Source organism: Dama dama, chromosome 12 (assembly GCF_033118175.1).
Source record: "Dama dama isolate Ldn47 chromosome 12, ASM3311817v1, whole genome shotgun sequence".
Taxonomy (NCBI): domain Eukaryota; kingdom Metazoa; phylum Chordata; class Mammalia; order Artiodactyla; family Cervidae; genus Dama; species Dama dama.
The window spans coordinates 88,729,024-88,755,746 of NC_083692.1; the positions used below are offsets into that span (position 1 = coordinate 88,729,024).

The 26,723-nt window shown below is 34.8% G+C and overlaps 1 protein-coding gene across 5 annotated transcripts in view; it reads left to right on the plus strand.

Moving 5' to 3' along the window:
* Positions 1-26,723, plus strand: part of DENND4A (DENN domain containing 4A) — a 112,973-nt gene that overhangs the window by 59,543 nt on the left and 26,707 nt on the right. For 3 of the 5 annotated variants that reach the window (XM_061158027.1, XM_061158026.1, XM_061158030.1), the window contains 11 exons: positions 2,850-2,950; positions 4,679-4,897; positions 5,441-5,586; positions 16,837-16,970; positions 19,606-19,741; positions 20,087-20,293; positions 20,379-20,507; positions 20,757-20,898; positions 21,292-21,423; positions 23,415-23,531; positions 24,150-24,278. In XM_061158027.1, the coding sequence (XP_061014010.1) occupies positions 2,850-2,950; positions 4,679-4,897; positions 5,441-5,586; positions 16,837-16,970; positions 19,606-19,741; positions 20,087-20,293; positions 20,379-20,507; positions 20,757-20,898; positions 21,292-21,423; positions 23,415-23,531; positions 24,150-24,278 (1,592 nt within the window). The remainder of the gene's footprint in view (positions 1-2,849; positions 2,951-4,678; positions 4,898-5,440; positions 5,587-16,836; positions 16,971-19,605; positions 19,742-20,086; positions 20,294-20,378; positions 20,508-20,756; positions 20,899-21,291; positions 21,424-23,414; positions 23,532-24,149; positions 24,279-26,723) is intronic. The other 2 variants (XM_061158028.1, XM_061158031.1) reach the window with 1 other exon arrangement.

The following is a 26,723-nucleotide window of genomic DNA, read 5'->3' on the forward strand; positions in this document are numbered from 1 at the left end:
TATATTTTTTTTTTAATATTTGGGGTTTTTACCATCTTTGAATCAGTTCTTACTATACTTTGATGAGATGGATTTAGTGTACTGGAGAAGGTTTTAATCCTCAGATATTTAAATAGTTAAGAGATATTATAATCTTATGCCTTAGAAATTTATGTAAGGAATATAAGGATTCTATAATTTTCTCTCTTTATTGAAATAATATTTAAGTTGTACCTACTGTAACTATATAGCTTTTCTTTAATTCAGTATTTTCTCTTGTGTCCTTTATTTTCAGTTTAATCATACTTAAGCTCTTCAGGGAAGAGGAAATTGATGCAATACCACATTGCATCCACAGGACATACTTAAAATAATTGCGAGTTACCCTGTTAGTAAAGCCCCAAAGCCCTTTTACAGTTTAATTCTTCAAATATTAAAGTAGCATCTCTTTTTTTTGGCCAGTTGTTAAATGTTACATGACATAATGTTTTTAAAAATTGAAATGCCGTGTGGTAAATAAGTGTATACTGTATTTATTATAGTAATAAATTATGTTTTCCTTCTTTTTATACTTTATTAAAATAATTTTTTCTTATTTTAACTTTCTGTTTTGATCACTAATGAGTTAAAAAAATCAAAAAAACATGAGTTGTTTGCACTCATCAGTGGTCTTTCTTCTTGGTTTTATCACCCTTCCAAACCTATGGGAGGACTAAACCAGTGAACTGATCACTTTCCACTTTCCTTCCTCCTGAATTTCTGGAACCTCAACCTGAAATTTGAAAGAAAAATTCTGAATATGAAATTTGTTGTTTCCTTCCCCCTTCTCTGACTCATAAATACATAAAGAACATGTTATGAATGTCAAGAAGTTTCCAAAGGGAAGTTAATATCTGATAATGTACTAGCCATAAAACTGTATGCATAGCCTAAGGTATCTCTTATTATTCTCTGTATTTTGTGAGGTAGTTTTTACTAAGCACTCTGCCAGACAGATAAGAAAACCAAAACTTAGATTTATAAGTAATTTATCAAAAGGCACATAACTTATCCTCTCAGAACTGATTTTGAAAACATCATGGTTTGACTCCATAACTAGTACTTCTGCTACAAATTACTGGCTAACTAATTCTGTACTAGTAATCTTATAAATGGAACTCACCATGAATAAAAATGCAAAAAGTTGTCATAGATTCAAACTTAGGTACTAGATAAAGCACTTCTCCTCAACTAAGTTTTAGAGTGATGCTATCAAGGGCAAAAGGAGGAAAATCATGTGAGTAAATAATAGTAATTCGATGTAATGAAATGATACCAAAATATTGTTCATTGTTTGTTTATGCTACAGACATCTCAAGTGTCCTTCCCCCGACACACACACACTTTTTTTTGCTAGGCACCGGGAATAAAAAGACAAACCAAATACGCTCCTTTCTCTTAAATTGCTAATAATCTAGCAAGGGACACACAGTGGATGCTCAGGCACAGTGGGAGTGCTGTGTTTGAAACTTTCAGCAAGAAAATAATGCCAAGTATTTGTACACTGTGTTCTCACTTTAATACAGGGTTGCATAGTCCTGGTCACACTATAAATGAAATAAAATCTCACAGCAGGACATCTGCAGTTTGACCCTGCCCTGTCTGTATTTTTTTTCTCATTGTGGAAAGATAGAGTAGATTCCAAGACAGTTCTTTGTCAGCTTAAGCTTTCCCATCCACTCATTTTTTCTTTGTTTAGTTTGTAGAGTTTTATTTGCCCTTTTTGTTCTGTGGGAAATTTAGGGAACATTAAAAAAAAAAGTTCAGCATGTTCCATTTAACACCTGCACCATGTTGTTGAGTTTGGTGGTTAGAACATAAGTGATTTACTTTTGTTCTCCTTTTTCTCTACGTTTTTTTCAAGTTTCCTAAAATGAGTATTTATTGCTTTTGAAATAGTAAAAAGTTTTGATAAATAGAGAATGGAGTCAACAAAGTTATAGTTAAGTCCAAAAGCTTTACCATGTTATATCACCATGCTCTTTTCTTTTTCTATTCCATCTATAGTGTAGAGAGCAACTGTGTGGTAATATTTGTGATAAAGGAGATTACTGGAATTCATCAACAAAGATATCACTGTCAGATATCTTCTTTTATAGTTATGAAAGTATTTTGGGATGTTATACTTCTTTCATATAATCTAACATTATAGATTATTTCTTTTCTGAAAGAAACTAAATTTTACTTATTTTTTAGAGAACTAAGAAACTAAATATTGAATATGTCAAAGTATTTTGATAAGGTTTATGGATCATAAGTTCACTGAATGTATTCTAGAGTGCTTTGTCTTAGAGTCTATAAGAAAAAAAAAAACTCCTAATAGTAGGATTTCCCCAATATTTAAGTGTCTAAAGACTCTAAATGAGCTTAAGGATAATGTGTGCATGTGTGTATGTTCAGTCATGCCCGACTCTCGGTGGCCCCATGGACTGCAGCCCACCAAGCTCCTCTGTCCGTGGGATTTTCCAGGCAAGAGTACTGGAGTCGGTTGCCATTTCCTCCTTTGGGGGATCTGATGACCACCACATTACATTTTAGAGTAATTTGCATGATTCCAGCGCAAGTGGAATTGACTCAGTATCAACATAAGTATACGTTTTTGAGCTATATTTAATACAAAGTTCTACCCTCAAATAAATTAATTTTACAACATTAAGCAGTCCATTTTACACCTGTGGTATTTTTCTCCTGTTAACAAGAATATTCTGTATGCTTTATTTTTATTCAGTGTGTTTTCTCTTTTCCCCTTTTTATGAATAACAGGTATATACCTGCCCCACCTCTCCCCATGTTAATCTGACAAATATATTATTGTTATCATTTAATCTCAGAACTGGTGACAAGAAAAATGTAGCCTGGAAGATACTTCCAAAGAAACCATGTAAAAATCTGATGAACACACTGAATAATTTGCATCAGCAACTGGCAAAATGTAAGTGTATAATTTAATTAAAGGAAGTAATTTAATCTGAAGAAAGGTCTCCAATTAATTTGCCTTACTTGTTAAAGGATAGTTTTTATCTAAAAGAAAATTTTTTAGAATGAGCATTAAAGCAAGTTTTTAGAAACCGAATGGGAGATTTTATGAAGTTTATATCATAATAGAATTTAAAAAGAGGTTAAGGTGATTATTTTCAAATACTATGGAAAAATACTGGTTTCTATTTATGTGTTTTCTTTGTACATAAAATAGAAAGTTAGTTCTGAAAGTCTGAGACAGATGGTTTAAATTACATTAGAAAATGCTGATGATTTCCATGCGGTTGGAGCATGGTCATATGCTTTTCACCTTTGGTAGATCTTAATGCTGTGGCCTGCCTCAAATAATTTGAAAACAGGTTTGCCAAAAGCATTCAGAAATTAAAGTGAAAATTGACTGGTGTATTTTAGTTCAAAGCTTACATAAGAGTATCTTGATAGTGATCCAGAATTACTGATAAAAGGAATTAAGCCTTCAATTTATCTAAGCTTCTTATTATTTAATAACAACAGTCCATTCAGGGTTCATAATTTGATGCTGTTGTATGAAAAGTAGTCAGTAATATGTAGCGATATTTGAGGTTCTCATTTATGTATTAAGTGAAATATAAACATGGGAGGAGGCCTACATCCTCAAGAGTTCAAGGTTACCTATCATATTGTTGGAAGTAGACATAGGAAAAGACAGTGTTTACAAAGTAAACCTTACAACAAGTAGATAATTCAAAAGTGGCTCCAAGTATTGGGATATGAAAAAAAATGACATCAAGTAGAAAAAAATTGTATCCTATGGAGCAAATAAATTGCATATGGAATTTTATTTAAGCTACTTACTTAACTGCTTTCTAAAAGTTCATGCATTTCTTTTGAATAGCTGAGAAGTCCAGTAGCTTTTATGGCAGTATTCAAGCATAATTAAAATAAGTGAAATAGCCCATCCAGTCTACAGAAGGGCAGAATCTAAAGCTTAAAATTACAGGCTTAAAAAATACTGATATTATTCAGGATTATATATCACTTTACAGCTTCAGAGCACTTTCACATACATTCTTTTGTTTTTACAAATATGGAGATAATAAATTTGAGGGAGGTAGCTTGTCTGATATCATACAGTTAATAAGGATGAAGCTAAGATTAAAACCTAGGTCTTCCATTCCAGTGCCCATTTTCTTTTTTGCTTTCTTAGACAATAAGAATGTCACAAAACTTCCTAAGATGATTTATTGTTCCTCATATTTTAAAACGTTTTTACATTTTGAAGCAATCACAAACATTGTTTCTTTGACTTTTTGAGAATAGATATCCCCATCGTCTCCAAATGGAATGTATATTTCCTACCAACTGATACATTCTCCTACATCACTACTGTGTGCAATCACCATGAAAATCGGGAAATTAACATTGAGCATTGCTACTGTCCTTAGACCAATTTCAAGTTTTACTGTATGTTAAGGGGTTATGTAAACAATGGTTGAAGTAGCTTGAGCTCTTTCGAGAACTCAACACATTTATTATTTTTCTTTCAAATTTATTGAGATATAATTGATATACAGGACTGTGTAAGTTTAAGGTATACAGCATAATGACTTGAATCACATATGCAACAGATTTATAATTGTACCATTATGAACCTTAGTTTTGACAGTTCTGGAGAAAACATTACCACTGTATTTCTTCACAGTACAGCAGAGACCAAGAGATGATGGACTTATGGACTTAGCCATGAATGATTATGACTTTAATTCTGGAAAGAGGTTGCACATGATAGATTTGGAAATCCAAGAGGCATTTTTGTGTTTCATGGCCTCTATTTTAAAAGGTTATAGATCATACTTAAGACCAATAACACAAGCCCCATCTGAGACAGCCACAGATGCAACTTCTCTTTTCGCTCTACAGGGTAAGTGATTATATAGCACTCCAGCTTTCATGTTATTGAGCTTAACTTTGTGATGATTGCTTTCTAGGTTAGTAGCTCGTATTTATTAAAATATACTTGTCTATTTCAGGAGCATGTGTCTGTCAACTCAGTTGGTAATCCATTTCCCTAGAATTAGTTATTTCTCAGGCACATTAAGTACAACCCCAGTAGCAAAACATACAGAAGAGACTGTTTGAAAAGCGCCACTGTGCTCTGTTGTGCCACAGGGGTGGTAAGGTACTGATGCTTTCAGCTTTCAGGGGGGCTAAGCAGTGTTGGGCAAGCACAGGAGCCCCTGGGTTGGGGGTTTAAAAGATTCCTTTCACAGGAATAGTTTCCGGTTCCTTTCCTATTGCTATATTTGTCAGGTCATGTCTCCTTCAGGAGTCTGTTTCTTTTTCTGCAAAACGGTGGAGTGTGGAGGGTATAGATGACATGTTTGATCTATTCCTGCTAGCTCAAAAATTCTCTGAACCTATGAATGTATTATATATACTAACATTGCAAATTTATGTTGAACAGCTTTCTTAAGAAGTCGGGACCGGTCACATCAGAAATTCTATAACATGATGACCAAAACACAAATGTTTATTCGTTTCATTGAGGAATGTTCTTTCGTCAGTGATAAAGATGCAAGCCTGGCGTTTTTTGATGATTGTGTAGATAAAGTAAGTCATACAGTATGTCTATAGTGCCCTAACTTATTTTGTGTGACTGTTATAAATGTTTTGAGTTACAGTTTCTATTTATAACTTAACCAGCTTTTAACAAAATTTTAATTAATTCCATTTAATCATTGACCCTTTATTATAAACGTTTTGGTGGCCTCCTAGGTGTTCTGGAACTTATAACTTTGCAGGATTTTACTGAATTATGAGTTTTATTTTAGCAACCATGTCTGTAACCCTTCCTGTCCATTTATAGACTAAGGGGATTTTATCCAAGTCTGTGGACCTCTAACTTGAGCATCCTTAATTTTCACCTCTCCTTTTGGTCTGAAGTGGATTGTCACACACTGAGTAGGAATAGAACATAACATTTCACCAGAATATTTCTACAATTTGGGAGTGCATTTGTAGCATAAATTAAGTGAATTAATTCTATTATATTCATCTGTGAAACCTTCCCTTCCCCTGTAGTCCACTGTCATTAGTGAGGTAGAACAGAGTGAGTATTCATGCTGAATAGAGAGCAGCTTGGGGAACAGTGGCCCAGAGAGGGGTGCCAGAATCTGAATGGGTGAAGGAGGGCAGCTGAGCATGGGGTGTTGGAGCCCAAGACGGTGAGGAGAGCATTCATCCATGCAAGGGCAGCATGGGGGGATCAGAGGACAAGCAGGATGAAGAGAGTGTCCATGCTGGAGGACAGGCTGTTCCAAGGGGTCAGAACCTAAACAGGATGGGTCCATGTAGACATGAGGACAGCACAGTGTCAGAGTCTAAGCGAGGCAGAGTCTAAGCGTTCCCGTTGGGTGGTGCCAGCAAATGAGGTATCAGAGTTTGATCTGGAAATTAGGACATGTGAGGCATAATTGATGTGGAAAAATACTGTTTATGGTGCTGATAAAGAGTTGACAAACTTAAGATGCCAGAAATAACCACCCTAGTCCTTGAAATGCTTTGCTTTGCTTGCTTAGTTGCTCAGTCATGTGTGTCTCTTGAGACACTGTGGACTGTAGCCCGCCAGGCTCCTTTGTCCACGGGATTTTTCAGGCAAGAATACTGGAGCAGGATGCCATTTCCTCCTCCAGGTGATCTTCCCAACCCAGGGATCAGACCCGCATCTCCCTGCATTGCAGGTGGATTCTTTACCTGCTGAGCCATCAGCGAAACCCTGAAATGCTTCAGAATAGGGAAAAGGTGGATATATGCCAATATTTTCTTAGAACTCAAAATTCATTTTCTCGTAGAAACACTGATATATGTGGTGACTATCTGTAGTTCAGATGGTGCATGACTATAGTATTGTGCCAGAAATATGTATTACATTTCTTTTTGGTGGATTGGTATTCTAACCACCTTTTAGGACAAATTTTTAGAGTCCAAATTTATTGTAATAAATATATAAATGATAAATGCACCTTTGAAGTGTACAGTTTGGTAAGTTTTGGCAAATATAGATTTCCATGTAACCATGACCCCAAAACATAGAACATTTCTATCACCCCAAAAAGATATTGGTTTTTTTGGGAAATTCATTTTTTGTAGTTTGAATAACCTATACAAATAAGACAGACTTTTAGAACCCTGCTTTTTTGTAAGTTGAGTTCTGTCTTGAAATCCTGTTTATTTTGAGAAGTAACATTATAGGTCCTTGATAGTTTTGTCTTCATTGTAGCATTATACTAAGAATGTGCTTTTCAATATTTTAATTAAATTTTTAAGTTTGCCTTTTTTTGGTGCTTTTAAAGTTAAATATTAATAGAAAGAATAAATAGAAAAGGTGTTCAAAGAATAAAAGAGTATGCTTTAAAAGAATAATTTCTCTAAATCCTTTTTTATAGGAATAGTTCTGTTGGTTTTTCAAAATAAAAATGTTTCTAACTAGCATGCACTTGGAATGTTTTTCCTGTATAGCGCTTGGCTTCCTCTATGGTGCTGAGCTTCCCTTGTGAACAATGGCATATATTAATAATTGGGTAACAATTGTTCCTTGTGCCAAGTCAGCTGAATCATATGGCACCAAATTAGTGACAGGGTTTGCTAATAGCCTGCTTTAGCCAATGAATTTATGAATCTACATAGGAACACTGAATTAGTTGGAAGAATCCAATTAACAGTGCAGAAAAGAAAAATCTTGTATTGTTCCCTTTACTTCCTGCTCATTTTGTGTATCTTGCTTTCACAAGTTTGTGTTTCAGCTAAAAACTCATATAATGGTATCACATGGTTTAAAAAATTCTTACAATATTGTAAGACATACGGGATCTATAATTTTGCTAGATATTTAGGGTATCATGTTCTAAGAAGGATATTTTATTACTTAAAATTTCTGTATTGTCTAGGATTTTCTGAAAATAGGTTGCTTACTGTTTAGTTGATAAAAGTTAGTGTGAGGCATGATTGACTTTAAAGAATATAAATTCTGAGAGGTCTCAAAAAAGAAACAACCCAATTAAATGTATAATTATTGTGTCTAGGCAGATTGTTTTCCTAAAATGCTCTTTACCTATTCAAAGTCTGGATCCAACAAAATATCACTTATATATAGTGGATTCATATTATACTTAAGAATTTTGATGATTACTAAGAAAGTCAAAACTGGAAAATTTACTCACTAAAACATAGTTACTTGTGTTTGCTTTATTATAATTCAAGGAACTCTTATTAGAGAAAATAATAAAATGTCAAATATCCAAAGTGTATCTTTTTCTTACTTAAAAGTGATTTTATTTGTGATATCATAAAATATATCTTAATAGAGGTTAATTGTATTCCTAGTATTAAGCAGAAGTCTTTGAAATAGTAAATAATTGTACAGTGCTGTTACTATTTTTCATATTTTAATAGCACAGTTTCAGTTCATTAAGCACAGAAAGTCAGTGCTCGCTTTTAATATGTAAATGGTTTTTGAATATCAATAATACTTTTAAAATAGACATTCATATGGAATTATTCCTTAGCTAAATGACTGTGAGCTTAATTTTTTAAGTGAACAGATCCCCCCTGGCAGTCTGGCTATGAAAACTAAATAATATTAGATATTCATTAAGTGCTTCAGCCAATCCATGACTGAGATTGAACAAAAATTAGACATGTTCCTCTTTTGATCTTAGCCTATCCAAACAGAAAACATTTGGTCAACTTTAAAAAACCTGGAGTGGGCAATGCTGACTAGGACTAAGAAAAGCAATACATGAGAATTATTTGTGTTTCATTTATGACTAATTTGAAAGCCATGTGTTCTTTTTCTTCATATGATTGTATTTTAAATCCTTACAATCTGTTCCTATAGGATGGAGCTTAACTGAAAGCAGATTTGTGTAACAAATAGTCTGGTAAGGTTTTTCTTGGTCTCCCAAGCATCCCTCTGCAGTGTTTTCTGAGCATATTAATGTCTTGTGAAAAAATATGAAGAGAATATGAAAATTATTTTAATTTTATCCTGCCGTGGGTGTTGGATTTCTTTTTTCTCCCAATAGAGACAGATGTCACTGTGTTTTCCAAAAGACAGAAATGCCCAACTGATAAACGAAGCATTTATTACATGGTGGTTTTTGTAATGTTGAGATTTTATTAGTAGACAAGCTAAGGGAAGTTATCCCAAGGTACTGAATTTACAGAGCACAATTTTAATATTTTAGTAGACTTTGCAATACTTACAGCAATTGTCCATGTCCATAGGTTTTTTCCTATGCAAACAAAGGGACAGGTCTGACAGGGAGAAGCTGATAAATAAATAAAATTTTTAAAACACCTAATGCTCACTCCATTATGAAGACCAGAATGGTTGGTTTCCAGCTTCCTTTCCAGTGTCCTTTGGTATCAGTTGTAACCTTTTTATTCTGGTTCATCTCTTCTACTTCGTTATCACTGCTGCTGTTATAATTACATTAACCTCTTTTCATCTACATAAAAATGTTTGTATATCATATAGAGCTTCTCATTTCATTTTGGGGTTGCCCATGGACGCTATGGGGTTGCCCATGGACAGTCTGGAAAAGGTCAGTTTTCATTCCAATCCTAAAGAAAGGCAGTGCCAAAGAATGTTCAAACTACCACACAATTGCACTCATCTCACACGCTAGCAGAGTAATGCTCAAAATTCTTCAAGTCAGGCTTCAACAGTGTGTGAACCGTGAACTTCCAGATGTTCAAGCTGGATTTAGAAAAGGCAGAGGAACCAGAGATCAAATTGACAACATCCGTTGGATCATCAAAAAAGCAAGAGGGTTCCAGAAAAACATCTACTTCTGCCTTATTGAAAACACCGAAACCTTTGACCATGTGGATCACAACAGACTGTGGAAAATTCTTCAAGAGATGGGAATACCAAACCACCTTACTTGCCTCCTGAGAAATCTGTATGCAAATCAAGAAGCAACAGTTAGAACTGGACATGGAACAACAGACTGTTTCCAGATCTGGAGAGGAGTACGCCAAAGCTGTATATTGTCACCCTATTTATTTAACTTATATGCAGAGTACATTATGTGAAATGCCAGGCTGGATGAAGCACAAGCTGGAATCATGATTGCCAGCAGAAATATCAGTAACCTCAGATACACAGATGCCATGACCCTTATGGCAGAAAGGGAAGAAAAACTCAAGAGCCTCTTGATGAAAGTGAAAGAGGAGAGTGAAAAAGTTGACTTAAAACTCCACATTCAGAAAACTAAGACCATGGCATCTGGTCCCATCACTTCATGGCAGATAGATGGAGAAACAATGGAAACAGTGAGAGACTTTATTTTGAGGGGCTCCAAAATCACTGCAGATGGTGACTGCAGCCATGGAATTAAAAGATGCTTGCTCCTTGGAAGAAAAACTAGGACCAACATAGACAGCATGTTAAAAAGCAGAGACATTACTCAGCCAACAAAGGTCCATCTAGTCAAAGCTATGGTTTTTTCCAGTAGTCATGTATGGATGTGAGAGTTGGCCTATAATGAAAGCTGAGCAGCAAAGAATTTATGCTTTTGAACTGTGGTGTTGGAGAAGACTCTTGAGAGTCTCTTGTACTCCTAGGAGATCCAACCAGTCCATCCTAAAGGAGATCAGTCCTGGGTGTTCAATGGAAGGACTGATGCTGAAGCTGAAACTCCAATACTTTGGCCATCTGATGCAAAGAACTGACTCATTGGAAAAGACCCTGATGCTGGGAAAGATTGAAGGCAGGAGGAGAAGGGGACGAGGGAGGACGAGATGGTTGGATGGTATCACCAACTCAGTGGACATGAGTTTGAGCATGCACAAGGAGTTGGTGATGGACAGGGAGGCCTGGCGTGCTGTAGTCCATGGGGTTGCAAAGAATCAGACACAGCTGAGCAACTGAACTGAACTGATCTAAACTGATGAACATTATATCCTTCTAGGGACACCAGTGACTTTGAGTTATTATTGACATGTTGTTTTATGAAGTAACAGGAAGTGTGGAAAATAAAAGGGTAGAAAAACTGCATAAGCTCAGTGCCCTAATGTCCATTTTACATTTACTTTCAATGTTTTTTTTTAACATAAATGTAATATACTTCCTAATTTTTTACATAACCAGATCTTATAAACATTTTATATTGCTGCCAAATCTCTAAAAAGTAATTTTTTATTGTTTACCACATTAAAAACAGCATAGTGTAAAAAGTCAAATGATTTTACAAGGCTTAGGTCCCATTTTTTTCCCCACCCCTAGTTTCTGTTCTCAGAGGCAATCATTTTCTCTTTCAGCTATTTCATCAGTTATTTACTTTAAGATTTCCAAATAATGTCTTGTTATTGCTGCTTATTGTTTTATATATTATCCATTAAGGTTATATCTACTACCATCAGCAAAATTCTCCCATAGTTGGTCAAATAGTTTTCAATGTTGATGTTTTAATTGATATTTTATCAATATGCCTGTCTGCAAATTTCACTTTGTATGCAATCACAGATAGGTCATATGTATATATTGTAATTAAATTTTCTTTTATGTATGGACTTTGTTTTCCCTAAAGTTAACAATTGCTATATTTCTAATTTTGTGTGTACTATTAATTCATCTCTAAGCTCTTCTATGAAGGTAAAAAAATCTAAAGTCTCAATTTTTGTAACATGTTAGGTAGTCTTATCAGTTTTTTCCTTTTTTAATTCTTGCTGGAGCTTTCAGCTTTGTGTTTCAGTCTGAACTGCTTTCTAGATTGTCATCCTAGGATTTTCCTTCGCCATCATCTTGGGAGTTGTATTGACCTCCCTTCAGAGTGGGATCCCCAGCTTTCTAGCTTCAGTAACTTCCTTCTTGGTTTATTTCCTTGCTATGGTGAATCACAGCTTTCAGTGGTTTAGTGAGAAAGACTCCATGGGAGGTACATGTTTTGATGCCCTGCCTGTCTGCAGATTTTATTATTCTCCCTTAATACTCGATTGCTAATCTGGTCAGGTGTAAAACTGAAGTCATTACTACATTGTCTTCTGGCCTCAGATGTTATTTTTGAGAATAACATCTAGTCTGGTACTATCTTTATTTCTGATCTTTTGTGCATGATCTCTTTTTCTTTCTGGAAGCATTTAAGATCCCTGATGTTCTGAAATCACAAGGATATGCCTGGTGTCAGCCTTCATTTTCGTCTCTGAGTTGGACATATATAGGCCCTTTTAATCTATAACTCATGGCCTTCAAATTCTGGGGTATTTTCTTTCATATTTTTCTTTTTTTATAATTTTTTTAAGGTTATTTATTTACTTGGTTGCATCAGGTCTTGGCTGCTGCACGTGGGATCTTCCTTGCCTCGCGCCACATCTTTTGTTGTGGCACATGGACTGTCTAGTTGTGGTGTACAGGCTTAGTTGCTCTGAGGTGTGTGGGATCTTAGTTCCCCACCAGGGATCGAACCCATGTCCTCTGCATTGCACAGTGGATTCTTAACCGCTGAACTGCCAGGGAAATCCTGTGGGTTTTTTTTGTTTGTTTTTTTTTTTATTTGGCTGTGTAGGGCCTTATTTGTTGCTCCTCATAGTAAGTGGACTTCCTTGCCTTGGGGCATGTAGGATCTTACTTCCCCAACCAAGGATTGAACCCACATCCTCTGCATTGCAAGACAGATTCTTAACCACTGGGCCACCAGGGAAGTCTGATCCTGTGTTTTTTATCCTTTTTTAGATTTACTTTCCTCCAATTTCTGTGTTCTCTTTTTCCAAAATATGTATTGTTTGTGTATTGGGCCTCCTGGCCTGATCCTCTTAATTTTCTTTTTTCTTTCTTTCTTTTTGTTTTGTTTTTTTTTTTTTGGTTGTTGTTTTCATCTTATTTTCTGTCTCTTTGTCATCTCTCCACTTTCCAGATTTCTTCAATTTTATCTTTCAGCCTTTATAGTATACTTTTAACCTCTGTTATCATATTTATAATTGCTATAAGCTCCTTCTCATTCTCTGAATGCCCCTTTCTTATGTGTGTATGTGTTATAGCATCTTCTTGTTCCATGGATGTAGGCTTATTCATTTTAGTTATTTTGAAGGGTTTTTTCCCCTTTCATTGTCTCTCCTTCTGAGAACCTTTTAATATTTATTTTATTCTTTTTCAAGTTTTTGGTGTGTGATATTTAGTTGGTATTTGTTACCAACTATGAGGCACATGGCAACCCACTCCAGTACTCTTGCCTGGAAAATCCCATGGACAGAGGAGCCTGGTCAGCTACAGTCCATGGGGTCGCAAAGAGTCAGACATGACTGAGCGACTTCACATGAGGCAGAGAACTCAGTGGAGCTCTTTTTAGAAGGTGAGGCTTGGAGCTTCCTTAGGTATGAGATGGATGATCATAAAGGAACTCAGCTATTTCATTAGAGTCCCTATTTGATCAGTGTCTGTAATTCTTTTAGGCTACATAGTTTTCCCAAGAGATATCTCCAGTCTTTAGCCTGGAATGCATAAGCCTGACCACAAGTATTCTCAGAGCTGAGTGGGGAAGGTAGCTAAGATTTTCCACTTGTTGTGACATGTAAAGTTTTACTCATTTCACCTGTTTTATGGTATTAATCTCCTTCATGTTCCCCAGCTCTGCCTGGCATCCTCAAATGTAAGGTTTCTCTGATTCGCTCAGAGAGACCCAACCCAGTTTTCTGCTGTTGGGGAGAGGTCATGGCCTAACTGTACTGGGTTGGGCAAGGGTCTAGGAGTTCTCAAATGCAGGCATTTAACTAATTCTGATTCAACCCCACTTGCCCTCCTGTCTTCAGGGGCATCATGCTCTTCATTCCTGACCTTTCTGGTGCGCTCTGGAGCAAAATGGTCGACTTTTTGGTTTTTCTTCTCTATCCCCTCCCCAGTGCCAGACATGTGGTTTTTAGCTTTCATAGGTCTCATCAAGGTACTGTGCGGCTTCTAAAATGTTTTGAACTCAGCTCTGCTGTTGACTTCTCTCCAGTTCATTTTGCCTTCATTGTTTTTTTAAAATCTCCTTACGTTTGTTTTGGTGAGATTTCAGGAAGGATTGAAGGTAAATGGTTGTGTTTAGTTTGTCTCATCCAACCAGAAGCCTGCGTAACCTTTTACTCTTTTCATTTTTTTTCTTTTAATGATTTTTTTATTTAAGGCTGTGCAGGGTCTTTATTGCTACCTGGGCTCTTCTCTAGTTGCAGCGAGCAGAGTCTGCTCTCTAGTTGCAAAGCACGGGCTTCTCACTGTGGGGGCCCCCCTTGGTGCGGAGCACAGACTCTAAGGTGTGCGGGCTTTCGTAGCTGCAGCATGCGGGCTCAGGAGTCGCGGCTCCTGGGCTCTAGAGCACAGGCCCAGTAGTTGTGGCACATGGGCTTAGCTGCTCCTAGGCACGTGGGATCTTCCCGAACCAGGGAGGGAACTCACATCTCCTGCGTTGGCAGGTGGGTTCTTTACCACTGAGCCACCAGGGAACCCTCAGGCATATTTTAGATTCTAGTGTTCCACACGCGTATCTGGTGAGAGAGGCCAGGATCAAGAGCCCTGGGAACTGGGAGTCCTCAGCCACAGTTCTGGCTCTGCTATCAAAAGCTCTGGGGTCTCGGGCAGGCACCTCAGCTTTCCTGGAACTGTTTCTTTCCCTTAGTCGTGTCTGACTCTTTGTGACCCCATGGACTGTAGCCTGCCAGACTCCTCTGTCCCTGGGATTTCCCAGGCAAAACTATTGGAGTGGGTTGCCATTGCCTTCTCCATACTCTTTCATTTTTAATAACTATCTATCATCTGTGTATCATACTATTTATTTACTTATTTTTTGTCATGTAGGTGACTTCCAGTTTATTGTCATTGTGTATGTATGTGTGGTCAGTCGTGTCTGATTGCGACCCCATGGACTATATACAGACTTTCAGGCTCCTTTGTCCGTGGGATTCTCCAGGCAAGAATACTGGAGTGGGTTGCCATTCCCTTTCCAGGGGATCTTCCTGACCCAGGGATCAAATCCAGGTCTCCTGCATTGCAGGTGGATTATTTACCATCTGAGCTACCAGGGAAGCTTATTGCAGTCCTGCCAAAAAAAAAAAAACCTTTCATACTGATAACTTTTTCTAATATTAGGTTTTTTCTTAGAATAAGGAGAAAGGGAATTCCCTGGCAGTCCAGTGGTTAAGAGTCCATACTCCTACTGCAGAGGGTACAGGTTTGATCCATGGCACAATTCAGCACAGCCCAAGGGGAAAAAAAGGATAAGGTGGATGTGTTTAGACATATCTTGCTTTCTAAAAAAGATTGTATCAATTTTGAGTACTAGCTGGGTTTGTGATTATCCAATTTACTATATTTATTATATCATTGCTTGTTTCACTGTATAAAAGTCTTGAAAGGCTAAAAAGAAAGGTACCTTCTTTTATAATATACTGATTAATTTTTAAATCCTTTGAGAGAATTGAAATAAGTGCTTATCCTAAAAGTAGTATGGTCTTCCTTGTTTACATTTTTATTCTGAACGTTTGTTGCTTTTGTAATTTTTATAAAGCAAGTAAAAATAATACATATTCATTATTTTAATTGGAAAACAACAATATAAAGAAGAAAATTATTGCCAGTAATAACACCACCCAGAGGTAGCATTTTGATAACTGTGTGTGCATCTGTGTGTGTGTGGGAGAGTGTGCACACACAGAAATATATCTATATAACAGATATAGGCACACTCTTTAAAAAGTTAGAATAATACTCCATGTGGCTGTGGTATGTGTATATAGACACACATAAATATTATTTAGTAGTTTTTTATTATTATTTTGTGAACATGTTCTCTTGTCATTAATTATAATTCTGAAACATGCCTTTAATTATTGTCTAGCTCACTATATGGATATACCATTAAAAACATTCTTTAATGCTAGAGATTACAGCAGGTAATGCTGTGAAGTTATAATCAACAATTTACATAAGAAGACTCTGAATGTATCACCTCTTTTTAAGGGTTAGGAAAATGGTAAAGCTGTTTCTGTCCTGTTTTGGTCTGCTCTTCTGTAAATCCTTACCTTAAGATTTAACTTGTTAATAAGGCTTATTCTGCATTTATTCCTGTTATGTGACATTAATTCTGTCTAACCTGATAAAGTTTTGTGCATTCTGTTTTGTCATATGTATGACATCTGGTTTAAATTAATGTGAATGTTGTGCTGTTTAGTTTTTGAGTTCCTTTTGGGAAGTTTAGAATCTATGAAGTTTTTATTTTTATGAATATTACCGTACCATAGAGTATCTAGAGGTAACAGACAACTAAAATGCTTTAAATATTGATGTGACTAGAACTTAACACAACTGTGCTTCTGCATATACTGGAAGAACTTAGGGAAGTTTATTTTACTTTGTCGAAATCAAAGACAGACCCAGTATTCTCAACATACACACACACGCATGCATGCATGCACATTTAAATATCGTTATTTGTTAATATAATAACATTTTAAGGTTGTATTTCTTGAGTAAATTTTCACTATTCAAAATGCAAAACATTAAAAAGTAATATATTGGGAAATCTGGGTCCTATTCCATTCTAGTACATTCCTTTCATCTCCTCTTAGCCATATAGATAATTACTTTCTTAAAAAAGTATTTTTGAGTATTTCTTTATGTGAGTACAAGCGAAAACTAAATATGGTATTTTCACTTAATTATCTCAGAGAACTTTCTACAGTAATACATAGAGAACTTGCTCATTCTTTTTTTAAATAGCTTCTTAGTATCTAGTTGTGTAAATGGTTTATTTAACCATTCCCTTATAGATGAACACTTGTCTAGTCAATGCATCTTTTTAACAAGTATATTTTTAACTCCTTCAGGTGGATATGGACAAGAGTGGTGAAGTGCGACTTATAGAATTGGATGAATCTTTCAAAAGTGAACATACTGTTTTTGTAACACCTCCTGAGATCCCCCATCTACCCAATGGTGAAGAACCCCCTTTACAGTACAGGTATTCAAGAGGCAGAATGTTTGAGATTGAAAGAGAGAAGCAATCCATCATCTGTGACGTAGCTTTCTAAGGACTGTGGTATTTTCAAAAATCCAAACTTTACAGATCCCTAATTTTTAGGTGGTAAGCAAGCTTATCCCACATCCATTACTAAGTTTTGAGGTATAAAAAGAAAAAAATATATAATTTTGCATGATATAGACTTAGGAAGCTCTCTATATCTGCATAAGTATATGTTCTCATAAATTTTAAGTTAGGACCCACCAAAATGCAGCACATTTATTATAGAATTTTGATTTTTGTTTCTAAGATTGGTTTACTCACTTTCATCCCCTCTCCCAACACATACTGATTAATGTAACCTTGATTTACAAAAGGATTATCAGCTATACTTCAATTTTTAAAAAAATATTGATCTAATTTAGAGTTGATATTTGTGACTTTGATTTGTATGATTTAATTTTTTTTAGGCTTTTAATTTTTCCATGAGTTTTAAAGTCAAGGAAATTCAAAACTGTTGGAATTAGTCGTTGTTAATTTAGGAAGTTTGTTCAGACACTGCTAAGTGCTTGGTATATAGACTTGAATGATATATTGTTCTTGCCTTCAAGTTTAGTGGGAAAGAGAAAAGCTCTGAACACAGTGATAGGGTTATGATAGAGGTGGATTTATCATAGTCTATCTATCCATCTAGATATGTATTTTATACACACACACACAGATATATATAACATTTGTTATAACTAGAGATAGCTTCTAATATACCATTAAAATGGCAGTTCCATTCAGATTTTAAATGATTTTTTAAAATTTTCCATAATAATGTCTTATTTTAAAGATTCTAAAACCATTTTATACCTATAATTAAATCATAGTTTGCTATTTTCATTAAAAAGAAATTTTTCAGGACATCCTCATTTATCACTTGGATTAAATTCTTCCTTTCACAAGTGGTGTAACTGATGTTTTGAATATTGATTAATTCATAAGCTACCTGATTCCTACCCTTCATTTTTATCTATTGCTGATGTTGCTCATATAATTTTTTAAAAGTCTGCCTTTTCTCAAAGACATTTAAATTATTTCTGATAGTTTCTCTTTTCTTTTTCTTTCTGAACGAGATCTCATTTCTTTTTCTGTTTTGTACATTATATTTCTAAGAGACATCTTTTGGTATATTTCATTAATATAGTTTTGTTTTTCTTTTTGTGGTTTGGTTTTAATTATTTAATTTAAAATTTACCTTTAGATTTAGTCCTTTAAGAAGAATACTACTTATCTTTAAAAGTTTTCATTTTTTAAAACAGTCTGTCATTTTTTTCCCTTGAAACTACTAATATGATTTTGGTGTAATCATACCCATCATTGGAAATAAATGTCTTTAATGGGCATGGTGGATCCTGTTAGTAAGAGGTAGTAATTCATATATATACTTACATAGTCTGTATAAAATGATAAGACAGTAAGTTTCCATAAGATGCACTGTGTGTCTTATTATCACACCATATACATACAATGAACTTTTTTAAGGGACATGATTTTCCTGAACTTTGCTATTTTATTCCTACTTAATATTCAGTCATTACTAATAACTTCTTGTTCTGTTGGGTTTATAATAAATTTATTATAAATTTATAATAACATATAATATATACAGTTTTATCTTTTATTATAGTTAGTTTTCTTCTTAAGACTATTTATATGCCTTTAAGAATAATCTAAAGTAGGATAGGTTTGCTCCTCAGAGGCTTCTTCTGTTGTTTTTAGCATTTCTTTTACCCAGCTGCTGCTACCTTTTTTTCCATTTTTTAATATTTATTTGTTTGTGCTGCGCCCCAGCTGTAGCACGTAGTATCTTTAGTTGCAGCATGTGGGACCTTGTTCCCCAGTCAAGGGTCAAACCTGGGCCCACTGCGTGAGAACATGGAGTCCCAGTCACTGGACCCAGGGAAGTCCCTGCCGCTGCCTTTTAAACGCCCAGCCAGACACCTACGCTAGCACGCAGATTAGGCCTACCTCCTCACAGTCACCCAGTCTAATCTTTTCTTCCTATTCTCCAACTTCTTCAGTTTTCTTTCTCATAAATGAGGCCCTGAATCTACTTAGCTAACCTGATAAATCCTTTAATAGTAATGTGAGAGCTTGTCCTGGTTGACTTATATTATTTGCATTTTTTAAGAGGAAAGTTCTATAGTAATATGTTAATCCAAGCAATGATATTAATAACTCTCCTCTCTGAAAGAGTATTGACTTGGTGGGCCTTTTACCCATTCTCATATTATCTTATATGTTTGCTATTTATCTGCATGAATACTCACTTGTAAAATTTGTTTGAGTTACTTTGGAGTTTGATGTCAAGCTTAGCAAAATTTAAATGTGTTTCACTTTTTTCTCTCCAAAATATATCCTTGACTATGTATTTGGCTATTACATTTTTAACTGTTATTGTAAGAAAAGCATCATTAGTATGAATATTTGTTGATTATATATCAAACCCTGATGGAGGAAGACTGTTAAAATAAGTTAAAATGAGTTAAGAAGTTAAAATAAGAAGTTATTGGTCATAATTTGTTTAGCTTGTAACCAGTATGATCATCTATATGTGCTTGAGTTTTTCTTTTCTTTTCAAAAACAGCTATAATGGATTTCCAGTTCTTAGGAACAGTTTATTTGAGAGACCTGAAGGATTTCTACAAACACGAAAGAGCAAATTGCCTTCAAAATCAAGTAGTCCTAGTAGCCCTTCTCCCATGTTCAGAAGAACAAAACAGGTGCTTTGATGATTTTGTATTCTTCATGTAATCACGCATTGGAACAAAAATAAATATGACACTCTTCCTCCCATATTTTGCTACCCCACATTATGCTCCTGAAGCATTGTGAAGAAAATGTAGAATAATCTGACTTCAAAAAATTAACCAGTTCTCTTGTCCTCGAACTTTATTTTACATATTGTATAATACAGATTAAAGCAGAGGCTTGAATATTTATTAATTATAGACAGATGTTAGGGAAACATTATGAAAGCATGTGAGTTACACTTATTCAGCCTTCAGTTAAATAAGGATATTTTAAGTTTGTAAATTTATTAATAAGTTCCTTGCATTTTTTTCCAGGAGATTAAATCAGCCCATAAAATTGCCAAGAGATACTCTTCCATCCCTCAGATGTGGTCTCGGTGTCTGCTGCGTCACTGTTATGGACTCTGGTTTATTTGTCTCCCAGCATATGTGAGAGTATGTCATTCAAAAGTCAGGGCTCTGAAAACAGCATATGATGTACTTAAAAAAATGCAGTCAAAGAAGATGGATCCACCTGATGAGGTAACAGTTATCCTTATTATTTTATTCAAGATTTATGTACACAGATATTTTGCTTCTGTACACTCTCAAAATTTCTGTGTTCCAGGTGTGCTACCGCATTCTTATGCAGCTCTGTGGTCAATATGATCAGCCAGTGCTTGCAGTTCGAGTGCTTTTTGAAATGCAGAAAGCTGGTATTGACCCAAATGCCATTACTTATGGCTATTATAATAAGGTAATTACTTTGACTTAAATATAACTTTTGTCATTTTATAACCTTAGTTTAATGGCAGAAATAAATGAAGCAGGGGTTTTGTGGTATTTATTTTAGAGTATCTAAAATATATTTTGTAAATTGAAAATAATATTTTTTGTACTATTTTGGGTGGTACAGTGTGTTTATTCTTGAGATTAACTCTAGAGCTAGTGAATGTTCATTTATAAGAATTATTTCACTAATTATTTTATTTTGTTGAATGAATAGGCTGTTTTGGAAAGTACTTGGCCTTCAAGGAGTCGTAGTGGCTATTTTCTTTGGACAAAAGTGAGAAATGTTGTTTTAGGAGTAGCACAGTTCAAAAGAGCTTTAAAGAAGCATGTGAATTTATCACAAACAGCTCTCTCAGGTAATTACAGGTTTTTAAGGGATGTGTATGTTGTACTTTTTCTTTAAAATTAATTGACTAGTTATAATCTACACTATTTGGAAATTTTAAATGTTTCAAAATATTGAATGTTTTCTAGTTTTAATTGTCATTAAGCAAATTCTAATATTATTCTTCCCATTTGAAAAGCACCAAATTTTACTTTTTTTCTTGTAACTATTATCAACCTTCGGTGGTCTTGTTTTAGTGTTCATTAATAATTCATGATAGGCTCCTTCGTTATAGTTGTATTTTGCTAATTATGTGACAGTCTGCATGATCAGTATTAGTAGATTACTAGCTTGAACAACAAACTAATACGTACTTTTGGTTATCTCCCTGAGTAGTAAAACGCTGTCAAATTGTGTTCTCAAGCAGATGGCAGTGACCTGGACGCTGTTAGCCATGGCAGCATGGATAGTGGTCATGGGACGCACACTGTGGAGCAGGCGCCCTTTAACACGGGTTTGATCAAAGTGTGTGCTTCTGATGATAGATCTAGTACAGGTTTGTGTGTGCTTATGTGTACATTTATCGCAATACATGTTAAGAACTAAGTTTGCTAACGATTTTAATTTTCAATGGTATATTTAATTGTCTTTTTAAATTTTATATGGTAGACATTTGATAATATATTTAATAACTATGCAATTTTATGCATTCTCTACTTGAGTCAAAATGAAAGGTTAAGAGAGTTTATTTGAGTTTTTAGTCCATGATAATCCAATTAACTCTGAAAAGCACAGAGGTGTCTTTAGCATATCACTTTCTTAGGATAAGTTCTTGCATTAGGAGCATGGTATGAGAGGTTTTTTTATGTTATTAGGGTTTGAAAGAAAGAAACTTAGATCCCTAATCTGAGTTAATAGTACCATATCAGCATCAGTTTCCAAGATTTAACAGTGTTCCATGTTTCATGCAAGATATTATCATTGGGAGAAACTAGAAAAAGGGTACAGAGGAACTCTTCCTACTGTATTATTTTTGCAACTTCTTATGAGTTTTCATATACATTAAAAATCACAATAAAAAATTTAAACATATTTAAAACTTACAGCATCCTAGCACTGAAGATAGCATTACTTTCATTAAAAGATTTGTATATAAGCTTTCTGTAAGTATTATGAAAACTGACACACATAAAAAATAAATTATTTGAATAATTCTGCCCTTTACATTTGTACATTATAAAAATTAGACATGATTTTTGAATATAGTATAAAAGCTACATATTAATGAGCAGAAACTTTAAGCTTAAAAATCCAAGCATTAATAATAAAATATGAAGACTTATGGCTCTGCAAATTTTAACATTATTTTGGTCTATCTCTTTTTACGTGTACTTTTGCGAGTAATAAATATAAGCTGTGTACATTGAAATGTCATTTTCATAGTTCTTCCTTGGCTGGTTTTGTTTCTTATTCATGCAATTGTGAATTTAATCAGAGTTGTAGTAGTCATCCTCAGGCATTATGTCTTAAAAATGAAAAAATCTGTCTTAACTAATGGCCTTTAAAAAGGATATCTGCAGTGAAGAACCTAATAAAACCTTGAATTTTATCAAGATTATCTTTACATTTTTTAATTTGTTGTTTCTTTGGAAATAGAGCTGAAACTTTGATTAGAAAAAAATACAAACTCAAAATTATAAAATTATTAAGGTAAACACCTAATGATAATACAGTTTCTTTAAGTAGTTCTTTGCAAGTTTATAAAATCATTTTATGTATAGTCTCTCATATAACAGCCTTTTATATTATACATCTGGGAACTTGAGATTCAAAGAGAAAGGTTAAGTGGTTTACTTAAAATCATGTCTCCTAAGATCAAGAACTAGGATTCAAAACCTTATGTTTTGATGCCAGTCTAGTGAAAACAATTTGCTGAAAATTATAGAGTACCTCTTTAGTAGAACAGTGTATTAGAAGTTTTCTTATACTGATGCAACATTTGCTTAATAAATTTAACACTAGATTTTTTTCTCATTCCCATGTATTTGCATTCATGTGCAATTCAATAATCATTCAATGGAATTTTCAGAGAAACTAATTACGTATCAACAAATTTAAACAGGCCCATTTTTTGGTAAGATCTTTTAGACATTTGGCTTCAATGATCTGTGTGTGGGTGTTCTGTTAAGAGTTCCCTACAGATTTTTCTTCTCCACTGCTTAGTTGGATCTCAGACCTAGAAAGGTCATGGACTTGAATAAAGAATGTTTGGTTTGTCTGTGTCTTTTGGAGCCCAGATAGTAGTGTAAACACACATAGTTACTGTTGACTACAATGTGGAGACAAAAATAAATGTGATCATTTTGTGATCATTCCTTTCTTACGTTAATAGAGATGGGGAAGAGCTAACAAAATAATGCTTTCAATTGGAAGTTATCCAGAAAAATTTCTATGAGTAAACCTAAATACCAATGTGTATCTTCTAATCCAGTTTCTCTTATTAACGAATTTTATGATAAACAACATAGGGTTTTTTTCCTTTTCCAGGTGGCCAGTCTGACCTTGGATATAATTCGTTATCTAAGGATGAAGTTAGAAGAGGGGATACATCCACTGAGGACATTCAAGAAGAAAAAGATAAGAAAGGGAGTGATTCTAGTTCCTGTAGGTTCTAAGTTGATATGGTATAAAATTGTGAGATTACATTAATAGAAAATTCAAGTCACTTTAAGTGTCAAAGTACTAATTTTGCTTTTTACTTTCCCATGGAAACTCCTCTTTCCTCCCATTATAAGCCCTCTCCACCACCTAATATTCCAGTATACAAATACCTTATATGTGAAGTATGTGGTCTCAGTGGCAAAACACTCTCCAAGCAAATACTATACTTATAGGAGAAATACATATTTCTTCAAACAGTGGCTTTATTCTGGGGCTTAATAATATTTTTACTTAATGCTTTTATTAATGGTCTATGATTTATATTTTTCCCACTTACCTCTCCCCATCAAAAGCAGTGTTTCATAACTAAAGAATAAATATAAAAGGCATGCATTGTATGCGTGGACCTCATGCATGACCAGTGTTTAGCTGTTTGATACACACCTTGACGACTCAAATGACATCACTTATTTCTGACTGACAAATAGATACAGAGGTGTTCAATATTTTCTTATTACTTTTTTTTAGGTGGAACTATTTAGAACTAAAAGCCACTTCTCTTTATGGCTCCATTGATGTATATAGATCACATCTAAACAGATTGCATTTTACTCTTTACAGTGTCAGAGTGTGAGAGTGCAAAGGGAAGTGCTGACTGTCTTCCTAAGCTCAGTTATCAAAGTTCTTCCAGCATAGTTCGCCTCAGTGGTGCAAGTAACAGTGCTGATAAAATATCAGGGGAAAGCACAGGTAAGTTGAATAGTATACTCCTGTTACATGCAGAATAACTTGTATCTGTATTTCTAGTGACTATATTTTTAAAGTCTTAATTCTCCAGGGTTTTTTTGTTTTTGTTTTTATATTTGTGCCACCTCTCAATGGTATAGTTTAGTAGTTTAAATTCTGTATTTTACAATACAGTTTGTTCAAGCTTGATTATAACAAAGTAAGGGGACATACTTACAAGCCATGAACCATCTTTTGAGTTTGGAATGTGGGAAGTTTTGGGGAGGGGAAATGGGAAGCAAGTAAGATGATCAGTTCTAAGGGTACTATACACCTCACCAGTTTTTAAATGAGTTCCGTAGTCTTCGTATTATTCCTGGTTTTCAGAGGCAAAAGGATAGTTCTTCAGGCAAAAGGATTGTTCTTAGATAACAATACGTAATATTTTTTCTTTCCAATCACTTCATATATAGTATTTTATATTTATTGTTATAGCAGTGCTTATATTAGTGAGAGAGGAAATATTAGCACTCTTTCAAAGACGAGAAAACTCAGGCATAGTCAGACTGTTGGCATGTCACATAAGTTATCAGTTAGTTAATGGAAAAATCATTTTAGGATCCTGAATAATATTTGGTCTCACAAACTTTGTGAGGAAACTAAACAGACCGAAGATTCTGTTTCTAGTGTTGCAGTCTGATTTCCTAATTATTTTATTTTTGTATTAGCTCAATTCTGCATCATTTTAACTTAAACAATTATTGAAGGACCTGTGCTGTGAAGGCTGAAATATCTCTGTAAATGGCCCTGCTGCCGTGATGTTTGCTTTTCTGCAGCATAAGCAGATATGCCTCTCGTTCAGGGGTAAGCGAACTGTGGCCCATGGGCCACACTGGGCCTGCAGCCTGGTTTTTGTACAGGTCCACAAGCAAAGAATGGTTTTTCACACTTTTAAATGGTAGAAAATCAAGAAGAATACTATTGATTTTGTGACACATGAAAATTAAATGAATCACTGTTCAGTGTTCATGAACAAAGGCTGACTGGCGCACAGCCACCTCACTTGGTTCTGTCTTGTCTGTGGCTGCTTTGGTACGTGTCAGCAGAGCTGAGGCGTTGCCACAGAGACTGTATGGCCTGCAGAGGGTAAAATATTTACTGTCTGGCCCTTGACAGAAAAAGTGTGCAGACCCCTGCTGCAGCTAGCTAAGAAAAAAAATGTGTTAAGTGATCTATAACTGTCTTCACATTTTGTTGTTAGATAATTGTCATAACTTAAAGATTAAAAATTGTTTCGTTGGTATCATATAATTGCTTCCAGCCATTTAGTTTTCCTCGTCACTGTCTAATTATGACTCTTAATAACTGGCCTTTGTTAATCTAGCTTTTTTGTTCTTTTAATCCTTTCTGTTCATGCTTGTGGTTTTCTTAGATCTATTTTTATGAACTTTCTATTTTCACATGATTGTCAACAATCCTGTGTTTCTGACATTCTGTCAGAGTCATCAGCGTCTGACTCAGCATATGGCTTTTAATTTTGCCCTCTTTGCTAACAAGTCACTTTTTCAAAGCCTGTGATAGGTTTCCTAGGTGTGAACGGAAGTTGTTAGTCTATCCTTAAGATTTTTGACTTGAAAACTTTTCTATTTGTTAAGTACTTTGGGTTTATCATTCCTACCAAAGACTGTATGTGGGATTTATAGGAGTAATTAACTTTTCTGTATCTTTTTTCTTGTATACCAGTACTCCTAGGATTCAAACACCTTTCAAGTTTATGTTTTGCAGTACAATATGCAGTACAAAATTTTATTTATATCATTACATAAATAAATGACAGCTTTCAAAAGATGTGGGAATGGAATAACCAAAGACATGTTTTAATGTTTGATAGTTAAAAGCATCACCCTATAATTAGTTACTTCATGATTATCTTGGGAATTTTAACATTTTAAAAAATAATTTTATTTTTGGCTATGCTAGGTCATCGTTGCTGGGTGGGTTTTTCTCCAGTTGCGGTGTGCAGGCTCCTCACTGCAGTAGCTTCTCTTGTTGCAGAGCACAGGCTCTGGTGCACGCGGACTTCAGCAGTTACGGCCCCTGGGGTCTAGAACACAGGCTTAGTAGTTGCAGCACCTAGGCTTAGTTGCTCTGCAGTGTGTGAAATCTTTCAGGACAGGGATCAAACCCAAGTCTCCTCCATTGGTAGGCCGTTTCTTTACCACTGAGCCGCCAGGGAAGCCCAGGAATTTTAACATTTTGATAAATGTATATTGAATTACTGAGAGTTCAAGTACAAAACAATTTACTCTGAAGTGAAACATACTCTAAACTTGAAAACATACTTTGAAATATATTTTTAGGCCTAATTCTGCCTTAAGTGTGTCTTAGCTTTTTATCTTTAGCTACTACATTTAGCTATAACATGTCATATTGTAATATATTATGCTATGTTACATTCTGGGTTGGTCT